Here is a 24,120-nt window from a genome sequence, read left to right as displayed (position 1 = left end):
CACTGACAGTCCTTTTGATAGCCTAAAGAAAGTGCTGCTTTTGAGTGCCAGAGCGTGTTAGTGGGCGAGTGTGGAGCGAGGAGCGGGGTGTAATTCGTCTGGAATGGCTGGAGAAGATCAAAAAAGAAGAAAACGGCCTTTTCTCCCACTCCAACTTCACTCTGGTAGTGCTCAGACACAAGCTCTGGGCATGCTCTGCTTATCTTTTTTTCCCCCTTTATCACTATTCTTTTGATGAGGCCTATTTGGTTGTATTTATTTAACCTACCCCACCCACAGTAGCCTATATCCAGTTTATATTCTACTTTCTACCACTAGGATATCTAGTTTCTATTTTGAAGGACTTCAAATGTAGGGTAGGCTATACATGTTTTAGCTAGGCTTTACATGTTTTAGGTAGGCTTTACATGTTTTAGCTAGGCTATACATGTTTTAGGTAGGCTTTACATGTTTTAGGTAGGCTTTACATGGGCTCAGTGGTGACTTTAGCATGTACACGGTGCGGTGGTTCGCACCCTGACCATAGTTTGCTTTGTATGTTTCTATGTTTTGTTTGGTCAGGGTGTGATCTGAGTGGGCATTGTATGTTACATGTCTAGTTTGTCTATTTCTATGTTTGGCCTGATAGGGTTCTCAATCAGAGGCAGGTGTTAGTCATTGTCTCTGATTGGGAACCATATTTAGGTAGCCTGTTTGGTGTTGGGTTTTGTGGGTGATTGTTCCTGTCTCTGTGTTTGCACCAGATAGGGCTGTTTTAGGTTTTCACATTTCTTGTTTTTGTTAGTCTGTTCATGTATAGTTGTCTTTATTAAAGAACCATGAATAGAAACCACGCTGCGTTTTGGTCCGCCTCTCCTTCAAGTCAAGAAAACCGTTACATGTCACGTCTACTCCCGCTCCCCTCCTCCGATCGCCGGTAAACTAACTAACCGTCCTGGGATCCATCATTACGCACACCTGGCTTCAATCATTATGCTGTACCTGCCCATCATCATCAGTCACACCTGGACTCCATTACCCCACTTATTACCTCCCCTATATCTGGCACTCCCTTATGTTCTTTCCCCAGGCAGTATTGACTGTGTGTTTCATGTCTATATGCTACTCGTGTTTGTTATATTGTTCGATGTTCTGTTTAATATTAAACTCACCACCTGCACTTGCTTTCTGACTCCCAGCATATTTTAGTTACACCTGTGGAGTCCCTCACAATTCATAATAAAAATTTGAGTATTATAGTATTTTATAAAAATAATAATATACAATTAAATATATTTAAAATTAAATAGAACATATTTTTCCATAAATTTATACGAGTAGAATGCATGTAAGAGGTGCGTAACTGGTGGCAGGGAAAGTCAAATGCAGGAGAGCAGAACTTGTTGAATAGCAGGAGCAGTTTAATATATAAAACTAACGGCATACAAAACAACAAACACATGGGTACAAAACCCGTAGCGCACCAGTAACACATAGCACAAATACTTACAAATAAACAATTCCCGACAAGGACATGGGGGAAAATATACAACATGTACAGTGTCTTGCGAAAGTATTCGGCCCCCTTGAACTTTGCAACCTTTTGCCACATTTCAGGCTTCAAACATAAAGATATAAAACTGTATTTTTTTGTGAAGAATCAACAACAAGTGGGACACAATCATGAAGTGGAACGACATTTATTGGATATTTCAAACTTTTTTAACAAATCAAAAACTGAAAAATTGGGCGTGCAAAATTATTCAGCCCCTTTACTTTCAGTGCAGCAAACTCTCTCCAGAAGTTCAGTGAGGATCTCTGAATGATCCAATGTTGACCTAAATGACTAATGATGATAAATACAATCCACCTGTGTGTAATCAAGTCTCCGTATAAATGCACCTGCACTGTGATAGTCTCAGAGGTCCGTTAAAAGCGCAGAGAGCATCATGAAGAACAAGGAACACACCAGGCAGGTCCGAGATACTGTTGTGAAGAAGCTTTAAACATCCCAAGGAGCACTGTGCAAGCGATAATATTGAAATGGAAGGAGTATCAGACCACTGCAAATCTACCAAGACCTGGCCGTCCCTCTAAACTTTCAGCTCATACAAGGAGAAGACTGATCAGAGATGCAGCCAAGAGGCCCATGATCACTCTGGATGAACTGCAGAGATCTACAGCTGAGGTGGGAGACTCTGTCCATAGGACAACAATCAGTCGTATATTGCACAAATCTGGCCTTTATGGAAGAGTGGCAAGAAGAAAGCCATTTCTTAAAGATATCCATAAAAAGTGTTGTTTAAAGTTTGCCACAAGCCACCTGGGAGACACACCAAACATGTGGAAGAAGGTGCTCTGGTCAGATGAAACCAAAATGGAACTTTTTGGCAACAATGCAAAACGTTATGTTTGGCGTAAAAGCAACACAGCTCATCACCCTGAACACACCATCCCCACTGTCAAACATGGTGGTGGCAGCATCATGGTTTGGGCCTGCTTTTCTTCAGCAGGGACAGGGAAGATGGTTAAAATTGATGGGAAGATGGATGGAGCCAAATACAGGACCATTCTGGAAGAAAACCTGATGGAGTCTGCAAAAGACCTGAGACTGGGACGGAGATTTGTCTTCCAACAAGACAATGATCCAAAACATAAAGCAAAATCTATAATGGAATGGTTCAAAAATAAACAAATCCAGGTGTTAGAATGGCCAAGTCAAAGTCCAGACCTGAATCCAATCGAGAATCTGTGGAAAGAACTGAAAACTGCTGTTCACAAATGCTCTCCATCCAACCTCACTGAGCTCGAGCTGTTTTGCAAGGAGGAATGGGAAAAAATGTCAGTCTCTCGATGTGCAAAACTGATAGAGACATATCCCAAGCGACTTACAGCTGTAATCGCAGCAAAAGGTGGCGCTACAAAGTATTAACTTAAGGGGGCTGAATAATTTTGCACGCCCAATTTTTCAGTTTTTGATTTGTTAAAAAAGTTTGAAATATCCAATAAATGTCGTTCCACTTCATGATTGTGTCCCACTTGTTGTTGATTCTTCACAAAAAAATACAGTTTTATATCTTTATGTTTGAAGCCTGAAATGTGGTAAAAGGTCGCAAAGTTCAAGGGGGCCGAATACTTTCGCAAGGCACTGTAATTAGGGCATTGAAACCAGGTGAGTGTGAAAACAAGACAAAACAATTGGAACATGAAAAATGGATCGGCGATGGCTAGAAGACCTGTGATGTCGACCGCCGAACACCGCCCGAACAAGGAGAGGAACCGACTTCGGTAGAAGTCGTGACAGTACCCCTCCTTGACGCACGGCTGGGCGAGGTGCAGGGCGATCTGGAAGGAGACGGTGGAAGTCCCGCAGCATAGAAGGGTCCAACACGTCCTCCTCCGGAACCCAGCATCTCTCCTCCGGACCGTACCACTCCCAGTCCACGAGGTACTGAAGGCCCCTCGCCCGACGTCTCGAATCCAGGATGGATCAAAAGGTGTACGCCGGGGCCCCCTCGATGTCCAGAGAGGGCAGAGGAACCTTCCCCCGCTACATTCGGGGTGAAAACCTGAGGAATGGCTGACCGAGACCCCCAGATGTTCCATGAACGCCCTCCAGACCCTTCGACGTGAACTGGGAACCCCGATCAGACACTATATCCTCAGGCACCCCATAGGGCCGGAAGACGCAGTCTGTAGCGCCGTAGTGAGAACGGGCAAAGGGAGGAGACAACAGGACTTAGAAAAATGATCCACAACAACCAGGATCGTGGTGTTAACCTGTGAAGGTGGAAGATCGATTATGAAATCCACCGACAGGTGCGACCACGGCCGTTGTGGAACAGGTAAGGGTTGTAACTTACCTCTGGGCAGGTGCCTAGGAGCCTTACACTGGGCGCACACCGAGCAGGAGGAAACATAAACCCTCACATCCTTAGCCAAAGTGGGCCACCAGTACTTCCCACTAAGACAGCGCACCGTCCGACCGATCCCAGGATGACCAGAAAAGGGTGACTTGTGGGCCCAATAGATCAGGCGTACAGACTCCCAGTTGGACACTGAGGGGGAGCGGGCTCTGCACGTGACGCCCGCTCAATGTCCGCGTCCAGCTCCCACACTACTGGCACCACCAAGCAAGAGGCGGGGAGTATGGGAGTGGGATCCATGGGTCACTCCTTTGTGTCATACTGCCGGGACAGTGCGTCTGCCTTAACGTTCTCTGAACCTGGTCTGTGCGAAAGGGTGAAAACAAAACGGGTGAAAAACATGGCCCACCTTGCCTGGCGAGGGTTCATTCTCCTCGCTGCCCGGATGTACTCCAGATTGCGGTGGTCAGTCCAGATGAGAAAAGGGTGTTTTGCCCCCTCAAGCCAATGTCTCCACACCTTCAAGGCCTTGACGACAGTCAACAGCTCCCGGTCCACCCAAAAGCCCTGTCCGCCTCAACTGAGCACTGCAGACGTACAGGACCACCATTCAGCAGTGAGGTAATGGGAGCAGCCACCTGACCAAAACCCCGGATAAATCTCTGGTAGTAATTGGCAATACCTAAAAAAATCGCTGCACCTCCTTTACCGTGGTGGGAGTCGGCCAATTACGCACGGCTGAAATGCGGTCACTCTCCATCTCCACCCCTGATGTGGAAATGTGATACCCTAGGAAGGAGAAGGCTTGCTGAAAGAACAGGCATTTCTCAGCCTTGACGTACAGGTCATGCTCCAACAGTTGTCCAAGTACCCTGCGCACCAAGGACACATGCTCGGCGCGTGTAGCGGAGTATATCAGAATGTCATCGATATACACCACTACACCCTGCCCGTGCAGGTCCCTGTAAATCTTGTCTACAAAGGATTGGAAGACTGATGGAACATTCATCAACCCGTACGGCATGACGAGGTACTCATAATGCCCTGAGGTGGTACTATGCGCACCTGAGATCCAGTTTTGTGAAGAAGCGCGCCTGTGCATTGACCCAATTGCTGTGGTATATGTCTCCATAGCCACTGTCTCCGCTTGCGACAGGGGATACACGTGACTCCTGGGAAGTGCAGCGTCTACCAGGAGATTTATCTCACAATCCCCCCGTCGATGCGTAAATAAATGAGGCCTTATTAGACAAAAGAACAATTATGTTTTCAAAAATTACTAAGTCATTCAAATGAGATACTAAGTCGTTCAAACCAAATACTAAGTTGGTCGAATGAGATATTAAGTCATCCAGATGAGATACTGTAAGTCCAAGAGTCTATTTTTGTTGTTGTTGCCTTGGGCTTCAGGGTTTCCGTAAGGATTTGAAACTGCAGGAGAGGACTTTAAATGGGGGATAGATCAATAAAATAGCCTGTCTGAGAGAGTCACCCCTGAAGTTCAACCTCTTTGACTCTTTCCTCTCCGTCTGAAGCTAACAGATGACTGCCTGTGTTAGAGCAGTTCAAAGTCAAAAGTTTATGGCAGTCGTTAGCTGTCCTCCAGAGCATACTCCAGGAGAACTTCATTGACAGTCCTGAAGGAGTATATCTTTGCTCTCTCTAGACCATTTTAGAACTATAAAAAAATATATGTTTTTATTGTCACATAAACCGGGTAGGTGCAGTGAAATGTGTTGTTTTACAGGGTCAGGAATTGTAGTAAGGCGTCCCTGGTACATCGACTGATTTTTCACCTTGTCGGTTTGGGTGTTCAAGCCAGCGACCTTTCGGTTCTAACCACGCGGTTGGTTACCTGCCTCCGCAAAAGATAGAGAATATAAAATATAGAATGGATGGACTAGTGGCAGTCACTTTTTTTGTAACTCTTTTTGGTGTTTTTGTCTTTTTTATAATGGAGAATTAATATAATGTCAGAATAGCATCTTGTAATGTCTGATTGTCCACAAATGCTTATTTGGGTGTACTACTGGAGTCTAGAGACCATGTCCGGTCACCCCTCACTTTTTTCACCTTAAATGGTCAGAGCTGACACTGATGTCGACCTACTGGAGTGTTCAGGATTATTAAGATACTGTCCATATATCAACAAATGTGTAAACTTCCATATGGGTTGGTTCAGTGGTCACTTCTACACTTCTCAAACACCCCTTGAATGAAATAAATCCATGTCCTTATCACCAACTTCTTATTAGGTAGCAATTGGCAGCAACTGCCAAAAGCAACAAGGCCTTTGGTCCGAATGACCCCAAGTCTGAGGTCAGCCCATCAGGTCAACCCTGGCCTAATCAGGAACAGAAAGGCTTTGGCTGCATGCTGAACTCTCCTGCTGCACTTTGGTTAAGCACTGCTGACAGCTAGCTTCCTCTTTCTGGCCATGAGGTCACCCTGGGTGATGTGTCATTCCGGGGGACACTCTGGCTCTGGCTCTCTGGCTGGGGCGCCTATTAGAAGTGTCCAAAGGACAGACAAGGGTGTTTTGGTAAACACTTAGGTGGAAGACAAAAACAGAGCCACCAAACACTGGTTGTTGCTCCTTTTAGAGAGGGAATCCCGTTGTTCCCCCCATTATTCCTGAGAGAGCGGAATGTCATCACTGTGTTCACTGAACCGCAGGGAGTCGTTTACTGAGACTTCCTTGACTGATGCAAACAGTGGTGACAGTACTTGTTTAAGGGGGATCTGGTGATCTGGGCCATATTAATAAATCATCTCAGAGCAGGAGAGCTGATCTATGAGCAGGTCCCCCCTGTCCATGCATGTCTGCTCTGAGTCTTTATGAATATGGGCCCAAGGCCTCTTTCCCAGTTGTGATGTAACTTAAACATTATGATGATCATGCCAGATACTTCGTTATTTACGAGGGAACTTGTTTACGTGTTTCCCAAACAAGCGCGTAGAGAGAACGTTCGTGATGCTAAGTGCATTGTTAGAACGTGTTGATACTGATAGGATCGAAAGAAAAGCAAGGGCCGAAGATGTAACGTGCATTTCCCAGAACACCACACAGTGAGAAGGTATCTACGTGCGTCGTTGGAACATACAGTATGTGTCGATACTTAAAGGATCGAAAGTGAGTGCTGCTTTTGTAAAAGCTTTCTCCATTAAAATCTTAACATTGTAATTGTTTCACAATAGGCCTACTGACGACGGATCAGCTCCTATAGAGATATTACCACCTACTGCTGCAAATATTGAGGCGGCTTATTTTAATACTTACCCTATACACTAAATCAATATTTGGCACATCATTGCGCATGTTAGGTTACACATTCGGAAATATATTGAGGCAAAAACTTTGACAGTAGCCAAATAGCAAAATCAAACTAAATTCAAAGAGCATGAAAATGTATTTCAATTTTATTGAAATATACTGTATACACCTATAGCCTATACTGTAGGTAGGCTATTTATCTTGTAATGCAATCATCTTGTTTTTCATTTTAAGCATATTTATATAATTCGCTTGTTTGCAACAATTGCAAAGACATTGGCACATGTGTATTTAAAATTAACTTAGTTGTGAAGTTATCGGTGGTCACAGAGATGAATAAACACTGTGATTCTGTGTTTAGCAGATAACTTTTGTGTAAAAAGTGACGCAAAAAAAACATTTAACGACGCACTTAGCTATTCTACGAGTGGTTTGGGGCAGGCGTTAGATTGTGAGAGTTTTCAAGTGCAACGTTAAAAACAATGTTTTTTTGGAAACAGCTCGGCGATTTAATAATGCTCCTATGAAGGTTCTAACGATGAACTTAGCCTTAAAATGCTATTGGGAAACCGGGCACTGGTTGATTGCCTTGGCTGTAGACAGTGTCTGTATGTCACACACTCCAATCCTTTACCAGTATAATTTAACTAATGTAACCACTTGTGAAATCATTTGAGAGTGCAAAGGGCACAGTCAAAAGGACACCAGACTGTATTAAACACACAAGCAGAACTCGAAATATTTAGTTACAATCCCATCATTTCTCTGTCAACATATTTGTTTCTCTCTCTTATCAGCAACAATATTATAAAATAGACTGTAGTGATAAATAAACCATTATAATTTTACATATCTATGGGAGATCCCTATAAATACAATAGACATGCATGAATCAGTGAAGGGGTTTGTGTTCCTCGGTAAAAAATCTAACTGAAGCCCTGTGAAGAATACAGTGGAAGCCCACAGGCTCTAGGACCTAAGCGTTCAGAGTCTTTGATGGTCTTATTTTGTCCGTTACGTTCATGCATGTAATCGTTGATTGTTTCTATTGTGACAGCGCAATTTACCATCTGTGGTGTCCCATGGGGTTGACACTGTCATTGGCTCTATCCCCACAGACTTAGAGGAATTTATGTTAATTTCCCGTTGTGAATTGTACTTTTAGAGGTCTTTCCAATTCTATTTGTGTATGTGAACGTGGTCAACAGATTTTAAATCTGGTAAACACACAAAATAAGGTAAGTAAAATATATATATATATATATATTTAAGTAGCCTATAGGCCTAAACAAGGAAAACTTTTCCTCCTTTTAACAGTCTTTATTTACTCTATTTCTGGGTGCTTATAGCCCATAAGAGTCTATTGCTACTATTTATTGTCGCTTGAAGACTTGTCGAAATACTGTCTGTGTTCCATAACACAGGTTGACCTCACCAGCGCAAATCTCCTCTGACAACTGTCAACCTTTCCAGCCTTGAGGTTTCCTGGGCTCCTACCTCCCATGCGCGCCTCCCAGGCTATTTTTTCCCGCTTTTGTGCAGAGAAAGACGCGGGTGCAGCGGCGGGGAAACAATTGTCTGCAAACACTCGCCTAAAATGTACATTCATTTAGACGCTCACAAGTAGCGAGACACCATCACAGTCGAGGGTCTCTATTTGTTGGAATACTTTAAAAAAAAAATGGAATTTATGGAGATGGACTCGACATTAACTTATTGAAGGAAAATTGTATAGGCTAAAAATAGGCTATAACATTTTACTTGATCAATTATTCCGCTTACTTCTTAGTATATATATATGTGTGTGTGTGTGTGTTTTTTTTACAGTCTAGTGCTGATTTTCAATTAAGGCTTGGCAGAGTGATGAAGTGTTTTGTAGCCTATTGTAGTCTAGCGACGCATCTAAAGTGCACCTGCGCATCGGTCATAACCAAAACAATTTATTTTAGCTGACCAACAAAAAGTATCACACATATAGGTTATCATCTGTCATCTTACTATGACAATTGTCAACAATATTGGATAAAGTCCTAGTGGCTGCAGCTATTGAGCGCAATATCTACAGTTTATCCAGGAACTGCGCACAATCCCAATAATTAAAGGAAGAACTAGCATATAGGCCTAAATACAAAAAGTAAGCACAGACTGCAGATCTGTTTAGACTGTGCGGATGGTGTGCTTGCTGTCTTCCACGGGACTGTCACAAGTTGTTACATTGGCAGCAGGCCCCTTGAGCAACAAGGGTAGACCTACTGCGCATGACAGTCTGCTGGACAGTTCCAGAGAGGGAAATTTAAAAACGGTTTTTGGGAAACAAGTGCAGCACATTGAAAATACAGTAGGCTACACGGGGCTCATCGCCAGCTCAAATTTGCTGCAGATTATTATAAACAGGTAAGATTTTCATTTTTTTTCTCGGAATTACGAGAACGACTATCAGCAAATAGTTGTAGGCCTAAGACTTTGAGTGAGAGGGGATCATTTCAATTAGAGGACAATTGATATGTCAGTAAGGGTGGGAAACGCGGCGATATTTTGGGATTGCACATCAAGTATACATTTTTTAAGCAATCAAGTTAATAAATAGCCTTGTGAACTGAAATGAAATAAAAAGCGATTATTGGCTAAATCAATAAATTGATTTACACCATCATTTTTACACCAAAAAGATCCCACGTGTTGTTTTCTATGTTAATATTAAATTGTTATGTTTTTGCCATAAGAGGTGATATGATTGTCATTAGCTTATAACAGTAGGTCCCATCATTAACTGGTCATAATCCGATTCAGATGGTTTTCTATATACATTCATTGTAGCTTGTATGATTAAATAAATAATAGAAAATGATTGTTTTTCCCCATACGTAGTCTGTTTGATGTGCTAATATTTTATTTATCTAAATGCCAGTATAATAACATATATAATGAGTTGCTAAAACAAGGAAACAAAGGAATTCTAATTATTGTTTCAGTTTTGAAAACAGAAATAGACCCAGGCCTAAATTAAATGAAAGCACTGTAGCCTAGATGTCTTACGCAGTTGCACTGTTTCCCTTGTTGCAGCATTATCAAACATCCCAGGAAATGATAGAAAGTAGAATTACGACCAGCATGTCAGGAATTCTCGAAAATTCAGGTCATCATCCCTCTCCACAAGACTACAGGTAAGGCTGGATTTATAACATTCAGATACTTTAAAGACAGCCTTTGAATGATTTTAACCAGACTAAATCCTAACCACCGATATAAGGTTTTTGATACATCTTGTATTTTGTAAAGTTGGCAACGCTTAAACACTGAAAATATGGTTCAAAATGTTCAGGCATAAGGATAATTCCAAGATATATTTTCCCAAAATATCCCTATATGTTTCATCTAAATGTAGATGGACAGCTCTTTCAGTGAAGGGAGGGGGCTTATGAAAAAGTGGAAAGAAAAAACAACAACCTTAGAATGAATGATTTTCAGTCTGAATGGATCTGTCAGAAACCATCAGCTCTGTTAACACTCCCGCTGTCGGCACACGGAGAGACTGAGCCTCTTGGCCCGCCGGCTCCGAGGGGGAGATGGGGCTCTCCGGGTGACTACTGCAGAGAAGTGGCTCCCAATTAGGAGGAGGAGGTGGAGGGAATAAGAGGGGGAGGGGGTGGAGCGGGGTGAGCTGCAGTGTTGACCGTGTGTGACTGGTGCTAGATGGGGGACACCATAGTCCAACATGCCTTGCCTCGCTGAACATCCACTTTATTGTGGGTTAAGTGTGTGGGAGGGAGGGAGGGAGGAGGGGTCTAGAGATGTTTGCGAGATTTTCAGACAAGCGTTAAGAATGGGACCTCCTTGCATAGTTTTCATTCGTTTAACACGTTTAAGTAAGAGTCATAGGCTAGGACTGTTTCCAATCGAGTTGAAATATTTAGTTCAAATCCCACTAATCATTAAAGGGATGTTCATGTTTTACTCAAAACACAACCTAACATGATTTTTGTACTTCTTTCATTTGGAAAAAAGGTCCAAAACACCTTACAAACACCCCAATACTCATTCATGAATCATGTCTGCATTTGATGCATATCAATGTCATGTCTGCATTTGATGCATATCAATGTCATGTCTGCATTTGATGCATCTCAATTATAACATTCAAAAGTAGATTGAACCACCATAAACGTCAGACGTCCTTGAGAAAGGGATACTTGTGTAATATGAGTTGGCTTGGTGTGCTTGTAAGGTGCTTTAGACTATTTCAGAAAGAATTTGGGGGGGGGGGGGGGGGCTGGGGCTATTGGAATACTGACAAAACACAATAACTATCAAATACCTATGTAAATTAAACAAAATACATATCCCAATAACTGTATTGGGGATCCAACTACAGCCAAGGTAAGTGGAACAATTCTGTGAAGTTGCATTGAGTTGAAACAATAAAAAAGCTTCTTAAATGTATAACCACTCTTAAATGTATAACCACTCTTAAATGTATAACCACTCTTAAATGTATAACCACTCTTAAATGTATAACCACTCTTAAATGTATAACCACTCTTAAATGTATAACCACTCTTAAATGTATAACCACTCTTAAATGTATAACCACTCTTAAATGTATAACCACTCTTAAATGTATAGACAAACAGAGATATTGATGAAAGGACTGATCATCCAAGATATCCAAATTATATTTTCAAGCATCTTTGAGGCTTTACAGTGTTTGTTTACATTTACGATGTTTACAAACAGAGTAAAACAAGCTTATATTTTGGATTCTGATGGGGTACAACAACTGAACTAAACTCATGAGGCATTTTTCTAAGTTATATTCTTCAAGAAACAATTGTTATTATTTTTCATTTGTAAGCCAAAAAATGTATGTAGCAACTGCAGATTGCTCCTTTGAGGCTAAAATAATAATATTTTGGGCATATGCTTCCATTGGAACTAGTGCTCTCTAAAATGTGTTTTACCAATTTGGATTTAGCCTTAACTATATATATTTTTGGTGTGTTTTTTTCTGCTGGAGCGAGAGAGCGAGAGAGAGAGAGAGAATGTACGTGGCGGATGTACATGTGTCTTTTGGGGGGGGGGGGGGGGGGGGGGGGGGGGTAGAGGAAGCTCATACTTCAAAGCTCAAGATGAAATAGGTGTTGTCTGTGGTGTACAGTTTCACAGGAGCTTCTGTCTCTCTGCTTTGAAAGAGACGGTTATTCACAAGCCATTTCTGGCACACGCAGTCAAGGTGTCCAAAGCCCTGGTGAAATGATGTCATTTATTCAGGTGACAGGTTGAGTGAGCAGTGTGGCCTGACCTCCAACCCCTCACCCCCACCTTCCCCCAGGGCCTTGTCTACTGCCCTTCTGCAGGGAGGGGGGGGGGGGGGGGCATTGAGGGGAGAGGCTGGAAAGGGACAGGGAAGCAGATGGCATCCTACTTGTCTCTTGTGTGAGAGCTGTCATTCCAACAGATTAATGCAGGGACTGTTTTTTTTTTTAAACGGCAAAGACAATCAAGGAAGGGTCTGGGGGGAAACAATAGAGCCACGTGCCACTGGGCAGATTTGTCGTTTGGGACACAATCACTTTTCAATAGACAAGGCCAACTGTTACAGAGCAACATGTGCCGCTCTCCCATGTTTTCAAATGATCTCATGCGCTGTGTACGTATGATTCAGCCAATGGTTAGAGGGAGATTGTGGTCACCTGACATAGGGGTGATTTTGCTTGCAGTTGGGGTTGGGTTGGGGTCCTACGGTGTTCAGACCCACAAAGAAACTGAATAGTGAGTGTTGTCATAGCGACCCCAATTACTGAACTCTTCTACAGTAAGTGTGTGCAGAGACGACTGGAGAGGATTCAAGAGGATTCCTCTCTTTTCTTCCCGCAGAGCCCTACTTAAAAATAAAATAATAATGATAAAAAGCTGAGAGGCAGGCCCATGCCCCGATTAAGCAGAAATGATACAGTAAACCCTAACTCATTTCATTGTACGCTGGTAAGGGAATTCATTTTAGACTTTTTTGTACAGTATTTCCCAAAACTGGGGAAGTAAACATTAAAATGTCTAATGTTGATGAGGAAGTTCACAAGCAAATTTGAAGAGGGATTAATAATGTTGAGAATCTTGGCTAGTGTCCATAATGTTACTATTGCAGTAATTACCTAATTAAATAGCACTCTATAATCTACTTGTGGTAAATCCCAGATAAAACGATACTCCTGAATAATGACTTGTTCTCACTTCTCCCCCTCCAGTATTGAATGTATTACTTTACAATAACTCGCTGTTCAGTCAGTGTATTTTATATTTGCCCTAGATATAACCAGACCTGGGTTCGAATACTATTTCTAAAATGTTACTTTCTCATTTGTTTAAGAGTTTGCACTTTTGGGACTTTTGGTATTGGTTCTATCGCAACAATGCTTTCAACTAGTATTTGAACCCAGGTCTGGATATAATGAACAGTTGTAATCTAGGCTGTGTATCTGAGTGGTTGTGTTGCTTGTGTCCCGCCCGCCTCTGCAGACTTCTGACCACAGACCCCTCCCAGCTCCGTGAGGAGGATCTCCCCGGGGACCTGCAGTCTTTGTCGTGGCTCACCTCTGTAGACGTTCCCCGGCTTCAGCAGATGGCCGATGGTCGCGGTGGTGGCGAAGGAGACTTCAATGGGCCTTCCCAGGGGCTGGGGGCCAGCCTGCTGGAGCAGCAGACAGGTTTATTTTCATATTATTTTTATTTCACCTTTATTTAACCAGGTAGGCCAGTTGAGAACAAGTTCTCATTTACAACTGCAACCTGGCCAAGATAAAGCAAAGCAGTGCGACACAAACAACACAGAGTTACACATGGGATAAACAAACGTACGGTCAATAACACAATAGAAAAGTATACAGTGTGTGCAAATGTAGTAAGATTAGGGAGGTAAGGCAATAAATAAGCCATAGTGGCGAAATAATTCAAATGTATCACTTAACACTGGAGGGATAGATGTGCAGAATATGAATGTGCAAGTAGAGATACTGGGGTGCAAAGGAGCAAAAAAATAAATAACAATACGGGGATGAGGTAGTTGGGTGGGCTATTTACAGATGGGCTGTGTACAGGTGCAATGATCGGTAAGCTGGTCTGACAGCTGATGCTTAAAGTTAGTGAGGGAGAAATAAGACTCCAGCTTCAGTGATTTTTGCAATTCGTTCCAGTCATTGGCAGCAGAGAACTGGAAGGAAAGGCGACCAAAAGAGGAGTTGGCTTTGGGGATGACCAGTGAAATATACCTGCTGGAGCGCGTGCTACGGGTGGGTGCTGCTATGGTAACCAGTGAGCTGAGATAAGGCGGGGCTTTACCTAGCAAAGACTTATAGATGACCTGGAGCCATTGGGTTTAGCGACGAATATGAAGCGAGGGTCAGCCAACGAGAGCATACAGGTCGCAGTGGTGGGTGGTATATGGGGCTTTGGTGACAAAACGGATGGCACTGTGATAGACTATATCCAATTTGCTGAGTAGCGTGTTGGAGGCTATTTTGTAAATGACGTCGCTGAAGTCAAGGATTGGTAGGATAGTCAGTTTTACAAGGGTATGTTTGGCAGCATGATTGAAGGATGCTTTGTTGCGAAATAGGAAGCAGATTCTAGATTTAATTTTGGATTGGATACGCTTAATGTGAGTCTGGAAGGAGAGTTTACAGTCTAACCAGACACCTAGGTATTTGTAGCTGTTCACATATTCTAAGTCAGAACTGTCCTGAGTAGTGATGCTAGACGGGCGGGCGGGTGCGGGCAGCGAACGGTTGAGGAGCATGCATTTAGTTTTGCTTGCATTTGAGAGCAGTTGGAGGCCACGGAAGGAGCATTGTATGGCGTTGAAGCTCATCTGTAGGTTTGTTGACACAGTGTCCAAAGGGCCATAAGAATACAGAATGGTGTCGTCTGCGTAGAGGTGGATCAGAGAATCACCAGCAGCGAGAGCGACATCATTGATGTATACAGAGAAAAGAGTCGGCCTGAGAATTGAACCCTGTGGCACCCCCATAGAGACTGCCAGAGGACCGGACAACAGGTCCTCCGATTAGACACACTGAACTCTATCTGAGAAATAGTTGGTGAACCAGGCGAGGCAGTCATTTGAGAAACCAAGGCTGTTGAGTCTGCCGATAAGAATGCGGTGATTGACAGAGTCGAAAGCCTTGGCCAGGTCGATGAAGACGGCTGCACAGTACTGTCTAATATCGATGGCATTTTAATATCGTTTAGGACCTTGAGCGTGGCTGAGGTGCACCCATGACCAGCTCGGAAACCAGATTGCATAGCAGAGAAGGTACGGTGAGATTCTAAATGGTTGGTGATCTGTTTGTTAACTTGGCTTTTGAAGACTTTAGAAAGGCAGGGTAGGATAGGTATAGGTCTGTAACTGTTTGGGTTTAGAGTGTCTCCCCCTTTGAAGAGAGGGATGACCGCGGCAGCTTTCTTTAGGGATCTCAGACGATATGAAAGAGAGGTTGAACAGGCTAGTAATAGGGGTTGCAACAATTGCGGTGGATAATTTTAGAAAGAGAGGTTCCAGATTGTCTAGCCCGGCTGATTTGTAGGGGTCCAGATTTTGCAGCTCTTACAGAACATCAGCTATCTGAACTTGTGTGGAGGAGAAATGGGGGATGCTTGGGCAAGTTGCTGTGGGGGGTGCAGAGCTGTTGACCGGGTTAGGGGTAGCCAGGTGGAAAGCATGGCCAGCCGAAGAAAAATGCTTATTGAAATTCTCTATTATCGTAGATTTATCGGTGGTGACAGTGTTTCCTAGTCTTAGTGCAATGGGCAGCTTGGAGGAGGTGCACTTATTCTCCATGGACTTTACAGTGTCCCAGAACTTTTTGGAGTTTGTGCTACAGGATGCACATTTCTGTTTGAAAAAGCAAGGCTTTGCTTTCCTCACTGCCTGTGTATATTGGTTCCTAACTTCCCTGAAAAGTTGCATATCATGGGGGCTATTCAATGCTAATGCAGTACGCCACATGATGTTTTTGTGCTGGTTAAGGGCAGTCAAGTCTGGAGAGAACCAAGGGCTATATCGGTTCTTAGTTCTACATTTTTTTAATGGGGCATGCTTATTTAAGATGGTGAGGAAAGCACTTTTAAAGAATAACCAGGCATCCTCTACTGACGGAATGAGGTCAATATCCTTCCAGGATACCTGGGCCAAGTTGATTAGAAAGGCCTGCTCGCTGAAGTGTTTTAGGGAGCGTTTGACAGTGATGAGGGGTGGTCGTTTGACCGCGGACCCATTACGGACGCAGACAATGAGGCAGTGATCTCTGAGATCCTGATTGAAGACAACAGAGGTGTATTTAGAGGGCAGGGATACCACGAAAATGGGGAGAAAAAGGGGTAAAATTCAAAACAAACAAAAAAAATAACAAAAAAAAATAGTACAAAAAAATATATATATACGAAAAGACTGGCTATTTACACAGGATAAGACATGGGATAAGACAAAGACAAACACACACGCTGCTATGCTATCTTGGATTCAATGTGAGATGCACCCACACTCCACGTTGGTGGGGCAGCGCCATTTCAAATCCACACACATATGCTTTGATTGGATAGTTCAGGAGTACAGCTAGGCCCGGATGTTGAGGAGGACAAGTTAGCCAAAGCCATTACAGTTGGAAACAAGCTATAACTGCCAACCTGGTTAATAAGACTTGCAAGACAAATAAAATTGTTAAAGTATAAGGGGGTATAGACTCGGGCCTGTGCTAAATCTTGATAGGGCCATGGGCCCTATTTGAATACTTTGCAAATGCATCCTCCTTGAAGTACAATCACAGATCTGAATGGTTGGATTAATGAAAGGAATAGGGTGGTAGTCTTGCTTAAACTTATCCCATCACCTATATATCTACAGGGCCGATGTGTGGAGATTGATTGGAGACTGACCTGGATGTTGTACTTCTTCCTTCCTCACAGCTCAGATGAACAATATAACCATGGCAGGGGGACAGGGAGCCATGATCCACCTACAGAGCAACATGCAGCACAGCCCCCTCGGAATTAATGTCATCACCGCCCAAAGCGGAAGTGTACGTTTTGCTTCCCGACCAATTATTTATCAACACATTTTTTTTAAATCAATGCTTATACTCTAGGACAATAAAGTATAGGAAATACTAAACTATACTAAACTTGTCCTCGGTCTACTCCACAGATGTCTCCATTCTCCATGAATGGGCAGCCCTCCCCAGGGTACCAATGCCCTGCCTCTGTCTACCAACCTACACCCCAACAAGTGTTCACTCTGACCCAGACTAGCCAGCAGGTAACTACGTCATCCCTGCAACTGGGCTGTGGATACAGTTTGTTAATTAGAGATGAATTGTTACATACACTGAGTGTATAAAGCATTAGGAACACCTGCTTTTTGCATGACATAGACTGATCAGGTGAATCCCAGTGAAAATGATGATCCCTTATTGATGTCGCCTGTTAAATCCACGTCAATCAGTGTAAATGAAGGGAAGGAGATTTTAAGCCTTGAGACAATTGAGACATGGATTGTGTGTGTGTGCCATACAGAGGATGAATGGGCAAGGCGAAGTGCCTTTGAACGGGGTATGGTAGAAAGTGCCAGGCGCCCCGGTTTGTGTGTATCAAGAATGGTCCAAAGGTCATCCAGACATCTTGACACAACTGTGGGAGGCATCGGAGTCAACATGGGCCAGCATCCCTGTGGAACGCTTTCAACACCTTGTAGAGTCCATGCCCCGACGAATTGAGTCTGTTCTGAGGAGGTGCAACTCAATATTAGGAAGCTAGCTGTGACTAATATTTTGTACACAGAATAGTTTGTGTATTTAGTGTTACTAAAATAGTTATAAGAGCTGTCCAGTGGATAACTAAGTTACAAGGTGAACCTGTTAATATAGTATTGTTACTAGAGTAATTACAGTGTTATTACATGGGTATTAGAGCAACGTAATGTAATTCGTTAGAGATTACTCTACCAGTTTACCGCCTGCTGCTGATTAAGGGTTTGATATTTAGATGCCATTCATTCAAACAACAAGAAGTATGTTTTTGAAATAAGTTGAAAATAATACACGATACAGATTTTCTAGATTGTTCACTAATTTCTCATTGCCCTCTCTCCCTCTCAGTGTACTCCTGCTGGGCTCTATGGCAATGTCTCGTTCAACAACCAAAGCCTGTTCACACAGCCGCGCCTGGCTCCACAAAACCAGGACCTGCAGCCCAAGACTTTCCCCAAGCCCATCTACTCCTACAGGTGAGCTTCCCCCTGGGCCATGTGGAATTATAGGATTATTGTATTGCCTGAGTCGTGTTCATTAGGGCAGACAAAGGAAAAGGACAAATTCAGGTAGTCCTTTCCTTTTTTCAGTCAGTTTTCTTCCCTTTGATGCCCAGTGAACACCAACCTGGTCTAATTATGCACAGTATGTGTAGCCTAATGCTCTTATTGCCTCGCTACTTCGGTCCATCCTCAGCTGTTTGATCTCTATGGCTCTGAAGAACAGCAAGACAGGCAGTCTCCCAGTCAGCGAGATCTACACCTTCATGAAGGAACATTTCCCCTACTTTAAGGTATGACTCGATCGGATCCTCTCAGGCACGTGTGAAACTCATTCCACAGAGGGCTGAGTGTCTGCGGATTTTCGCTCCTACTTTGTACTTGATTTATGAATTAAGGTCACTAATTAGTAAGGAACTCCCCACACCTGGTTGTCTAGGGTTTAATTGAAAGGAAAAACTAAAAAACTGCAGACACTAGGCACTCCATAGAATGAGATTGACACCCCAGCTCAAAGGGCTGGTTTCCCAGACTCAGATTAAGCCTAGCGATGGACTAAAAAGCACGCTCAATAAAGAATCTCCATTGAGTATGCTTTTTAGTCCAGGACTAGGCTTAATCTGGGCCTGAGAAACTGGCCTAATATTCAATAGGGATTGGGGAAGCAGATATTTTAGGTAAGCATTGTGCTAAGTCAGTCGTTTAAATGTCTCCTTCCTCTTCCTGGGTTTTCATCCGCCTGAAGACAGCACCAGACGGATGGAAGAACTCAGTCCGACACAACCTGTCGCTAAACAAGTGCTTTGAGAAGGTGGAGAACAAGACGAGTGGCTCGTCTCGTAAGGGCTGCCTCTGGGCCCTGAACCCGGTCAAGATCGACAAGATGGAGGAGGAGATGCAGAAGTGGAAGCGTAAGGACCTCCCAGCCATCCGCCGCAGCATGGCCAACCCAGGTGAGACCACAGGACCAACTGAGGCCCATTCACACATAACCTGGGTCCTGTTCACCAGGCACAAAATGAAAGAAAAGGGAAGGAAACCGGGAGGGACAACCTTTTCCATTGCATAATGTTTAAAAACGTTTTCCTTTGTGTACTAGAATGAACATAGCCCATCAATGAAGAACACTCACCACCACCAATTATGATGATTATGCCCATTCAGTTTTATATGTCAGTGTGGCAAGTGTCATGGCTACAGTTGGCTATGTTACAATTGATGACAACATTCTAATTCAAGAATAAACGAAAGAGGTTATCCATTTGTCACATTTGGTGGACTGCTATAAACAGGGCTGGATTAAGAAATCATAGTCACACCCTCAGTTTCGGTAAACAAATCTGTGCACCGAGATGCAATTGGATGCGTGGTAAATTTGATGTTAAAGAACAACAAGAACCCGTATAATAAAGCCATAATAACATCAATTATAGCAAATGTATAAAACATAAAAACATAAATACCTTATTTACATGACTATTCAGACCCTTTGCTATGAGACTTACATTAGAATTGAGCTCAGGTGCATCTTTTTTTCCATTGATCATCCTTGAGATGTTTCTACAAATTGATTGGACTCCACCTGTGGTAAATTCAATTGATTGGACATGATTTGGAAAGGCACAAACCTGTCTATTTAAGGTCCCACAGTTGACCGTGCATGTCAGAGCAAAAACCAAGCCATGAGGTTGAAGGAATTGTCCTTTGAGCTCCGAGACAGGACTGAGTCGAGAAACAGATCTGGGGAAGGGTACAAAAAAATGTCTGCAGCATTGAAGGTCCCCAAGAACACAATGGCCTCCATCATTCTTAAACGGAAGAAGTTTGGAACCACAAGGACTCTTTCTATAGCTGGCCGACCCAGCCAAACTGAGCAATTGGGGGAGAAGGGCCTTGGTCAGAGAAGTGACCAAGAACCTGATGGTCACTCTGACAGAGCTCCAGAGTTCCTCTATGGAGATGGGAGAACCTTCTAGAAGGAAGCAGCACTCCACCAATCAGGCCTTTATGGTAGATTGGCCAGACGGAAGCCACTCCTCAGTAAAAGGCACACACTTGGAGTTTACCAAAAAGGCATCTACTGTAAAGATTCTCAGACCACGAGAAACAAGATTCTCTGGTCTGATTATTTGGCCTGAATGCCAAGCGTCACGTCTGGAGGAAAACTGGCACCATCCCTACGGTGATGCATGGTGGTGGCAGCATCATGCTGTGGGGATGTTTTTCAGTGGCAAGGACTGGGAGACTTGTCAGGATTGAGGGAAAGATAAATGGAGCAAAGTACAGAGATATCATTGATGAATACCTGCTCCAGAGTGCTCAGGACCTCAGACTGGGGTGGGGGTTCACCTTCCAACAGGACAACAACCCAACAACACACAGCCAAGACAACGCAGGAGTGGCTTCCGGACAAGTCTCTGAATGTCCTTGAGTGGCCCAGCCAGAGCCCGGACTTGAACCCGATCGAACATCTCTGGAGAGACCTGAAAATAGCTTTGCAGCAACGCTCCCCATCCAACCTGACAGAACTTGAGAGGATCTGCAGAAAAGAATGGGAGAAACTCCCCAAATACAGGTGTGCCAAGCGTCATACCCAAGAAGACTCGAAGCTGTTATAGTTGCCAAAGGTGCTTTAACAGAGTACTGAGTAAAGGGTCTGAATACTTATGTAAATGTAATATTTCAGTTTTAAAAAACTGTTTTTGCTTTGTCATGATGGGGCACTATATACTGAAAAAAAATATAAACACAACATGTAAAGTGTTGGTCCCATGTTTCATGAGCTGAAATATAAGATCCCATTAATTTTCCATACTCACAAAAAGCTTATTTCTCTACAATTTTGTACACAAATTTGTTTACATCCCTGTTAGTGAGCATTTCTCATTTGCCAAGATAATCCATCCACCTGACAGGTGTAGCATATCAAGAAGCTGATTAAACAGAATGATCATTACACGGGTAAATCTTGTGCTTTGGACAATAAAACATCACTCTTAAATGTGCAGTTTTGTCACAAAACACAATGCCACAGATGTCTCAAGTTTTAAGGGAGCGTGCAATTGGCAACGTCGTTTAGAGAACTTGGCAGTACGACCAACCGGCTTCACAACCGCAGACCACATGTAACCACGCCAGCCCAGGACCTCCACATCCGGCTTGTTCACTTGCGGGATCGTCTGAGACCAGCCACCCGGAGAGCTGATGAAACTGAGAAGTATTTCTGCCTGTAATAAAGCCCTTTTTGTAGGGCTTTATTGCTTCTATTAGTTCTAAAGACAGATTAGTCTTCTCTTTTCAGCGGAAGGCATTGGCTTTCCAAACTGTATGTTTTTCCTGCAAAACAGACAGCAGCAACCAACCATAGAAATATAATCCATAGATGGCAGTTCCCATTTAAGTCAGGACTGGCAGCCATTGCTAGTGTACCCATGAGTTTAATAGTCAAATTGCCAGGGTAAGAAGTTCCAAAACCCTTCTATGGATTATGTCTATGGCCAAATTGTGGCCTTCCCGACTGCAGGCAACCAGTAACTGCCAAAGTAAATGAAACACTTGAGTAAATGAGGGATACAAATAATAAAATGTGGGAGTGGGAAGCATTTTCCTGGCATGGTTTAGGTCCAGTTGTAGAATCTATGCCATGGTGCAGCTCGTGTTGGCCTTTTAAGATACCGTGTTGGTTTTTCCTTTATTTTGACATTTTACCTGTATTGTATGTGCTTGTGCTAAAATGTAATCCACTGTTATTTTTGAGAAACTATTGATCCTCTGTGGCTAAATGATGCTCTCTGGTGCATCTTGAACATTGAGAGCGGGCTCCTGTAGTTGGATAAACAAATGCAATTAGTATTTTTCTTTTGCCTCTTGTGCCCAGCCCCCGACTCACACAATTGACCAGTCACATCAATTTATTATGCAGTTCATTTTTTATTAATCAGTTACCCAATCAAGGCATGCCCCCCCCCCCCCCACCACCTCCTCTCCTTCCCCCATCTGACAACTGATAATTAGCAGAGCAGCAGCAGGGAGCAGCAGACTGTCTACGCTCATTGAGAGCGGGCTCCTGAATCCTCCTCTGGTTGGCGGTTGTAGTAAAATAATCAAATATATATTACATATATATATATATGGTAAATATAATCTATACTGTATATATTTACTTTATTTATTTAAAAAAATAGCTGCCTCTTGGGCCCTGGTAAGCCAGCCCTTGTGATAAGCAGCATCACAGAGAAAGAATCTGCTTTGTTTTTTACATTTTAAAGGGAGTCAACAGTCGCTGAACTGGTCTGCTCCCTCTTTCCCTGTCAGATGAGTTGGACAGGTTGATCACGGACCGGCCTGAGAGCTGCAGACGGAAGCCCATGGACCCCGGGATGACCCGTCTGCCTATCTGTCCATCTAGCCTATCCCTGCCTGTCCCGGGCCAGATGCAACCCCAGCCCATGGTCACCCTGTCCCTGCAGTGCCTGCCCATGCACCAGCACCACCAGCTCCATGCCCAGGCCAGGCTGGCCCCGGTGTCCCCCCCCCCTGCCCAAACGCCCCCCCTCCACACCGTTCCTGACCTCTCCAACAGCCTCCTCGCTACCCAGCATCCCGGCAAGCAGCCGCACGAGTTCTACAGTCTCCATGGTGAGGTCAACGCAGAGGTGGACACACTGGACACCAGCATCATGGACTTCGCTCTACAAGGTGGGCAGCTATAGTACTAGTCACAACAACATTATATACCGTCTTAAAACTCCAGTGCAATCAAAAATGTGATTTCCTGTGATTTATATAGATTTCCACACTGTGAGGTTGGAATAATATTCTGATTTTCTTCTATTATGATAATGCCCTTTTAGTGTAAGAGTCGTTTGAAAAGACCACCTGAAAACCGGATGTTTTGGCCTGCCTGACATCACCAGGCAGTAAATTGGTTAATAGAACAACCTGAGTTCCAAACCTCTGCCAATAACATTGCTCTTGCCAAAAAAGCTATTTGTTTCTTTTTCACCATTGGGCCTTTAACAATCTGCATACCAACGCGACTTTGCACGGCAGTTGGGACATTTTCTTGGCTTTCAGAAGCAGTGATGACCAGTGACGTGACACGATTACCTCCTTCCCCAGGTAACCTGTGGGAGATGAAAGACGACAGCTTTAACCTGGAGGCTTTGGGCACCTTCAGTAACTCTCCCCTGCGTTTGTCTGACTGTGACATTGGCACCATGACGGGCAGCCTCCCTCCAGTCTACAGCGGGGGCAGCATGCCCTTCTCAGACCTACAGGTGACGGGCATGTACACCTCCTACGCCGCCCTGGACACCCTCTCCTCACAATACATGGGCACGCCAGGCAACAGCAAGCCCATCACTGCCCTGCTTTAATGAAAACATCCCCTGCACCACAGAGTGGAACCACAAGGGGAGAGCTACAACAAGGCATCTACTTGTCAATCCCACTCCTGGCACCAAAAATCCCCCACATCCTCCACTGAAAAGCCTGAATCCTCATCGCTTTTCTCTATCCCCGATGACAGAGCAACTTGCCATACCTAAGCCACTACTTCAGATGAGAGAAAGAAGTCTGCTCGGAGGGTGATTTGATCAAAGTCATTGCTTTTTTACCTGTGTGGTTTTACAATAGGAGTAACCAATGAGGAAAAGGGAAATTCGGGAGGAAATTGACTAAAATATAGTGATGTCTCTGGGGGGAAA

The 24,120-nt window shown here is 43.7% G+C and overlaps 1 protein-coding gene across 1 annotated transcript; it reads left to right on the top strand.

Annotated features, from left to right (window-relative positions):
* Window positions 1-10,189: 10,189 nt before the first annotated feature.
* LOC139389767 (forkhead box protein N4-like) lies at window positions 10,190-23,790 on the top strand. The gene is made up of 9 exons (XM_071136709.1): window positions 10,190-10,283; window positions 13,633-13,820; window positions 17,074-17,186; window positions 17,312-17,422; window positions 18,261-18,388; window positions 18,609-18,705; window positions 19,158-19,365; window positions 22,727-23,110; window positions 23,534-23,790. The coding sequence occupies exons 1-9, from the start codon at window positions 10,204-10,206 to the stop codon at window positions 23,788-23,790; spliced, it is 1,566 nt and encodes a 521-aa protein (XP_070992810.1). The 5' UTR covers window positions 10,190-10,203.
* Window positions 23,791-24,120: the final 330 nt, after the last annotated feature.

Source organism: Oncorhynchus clarkii, chromosome 30, assembly GCF_045791955.1.
Source record: "Oncorhynchus clarkii lewisi isolate Uvic-CL-2024 chromosome 30, UVic_Ocla_1.0, whole genome shotgun sequence".
NCBI lineage: Eukaryota > Metazoa > Chordata > Actinopteri > Salmoniformes > Salmonidae > Oncorhynchus > Oncorhynchus clarkii.
This window is presented reverse-complemented; position numbering and strand designations above follow the sequence as displayed.

What these genes read in the sequence shown, in the direction of transcription:
- LOC139389767 (XM_071136709.1), top strand. Translation starts at nt 10,204, where the DNA reads ATGATAGAAAGTAGAATTACGACCAGCATGTCAGGAATTCTCGAAAAT. An exon ending in CCCTCTCCACAAGACTACAG is followed by an intron (nt 10,284 to 13,632) that starts GTAAGGCTGGAT and finishes CCGCCTCTGCAG; the next exon opens with ACTTCTGACCACAGACCCCT. An exon ending in TGACCCAGACTAGCCAGCAG is followed by an intron (nt 17,423 to 18,260) that starts GTAACTACGTCA and finishes TCTCCCTCTCAG; the next exon opens with TGTACTCCTGCTGGGCTCTA.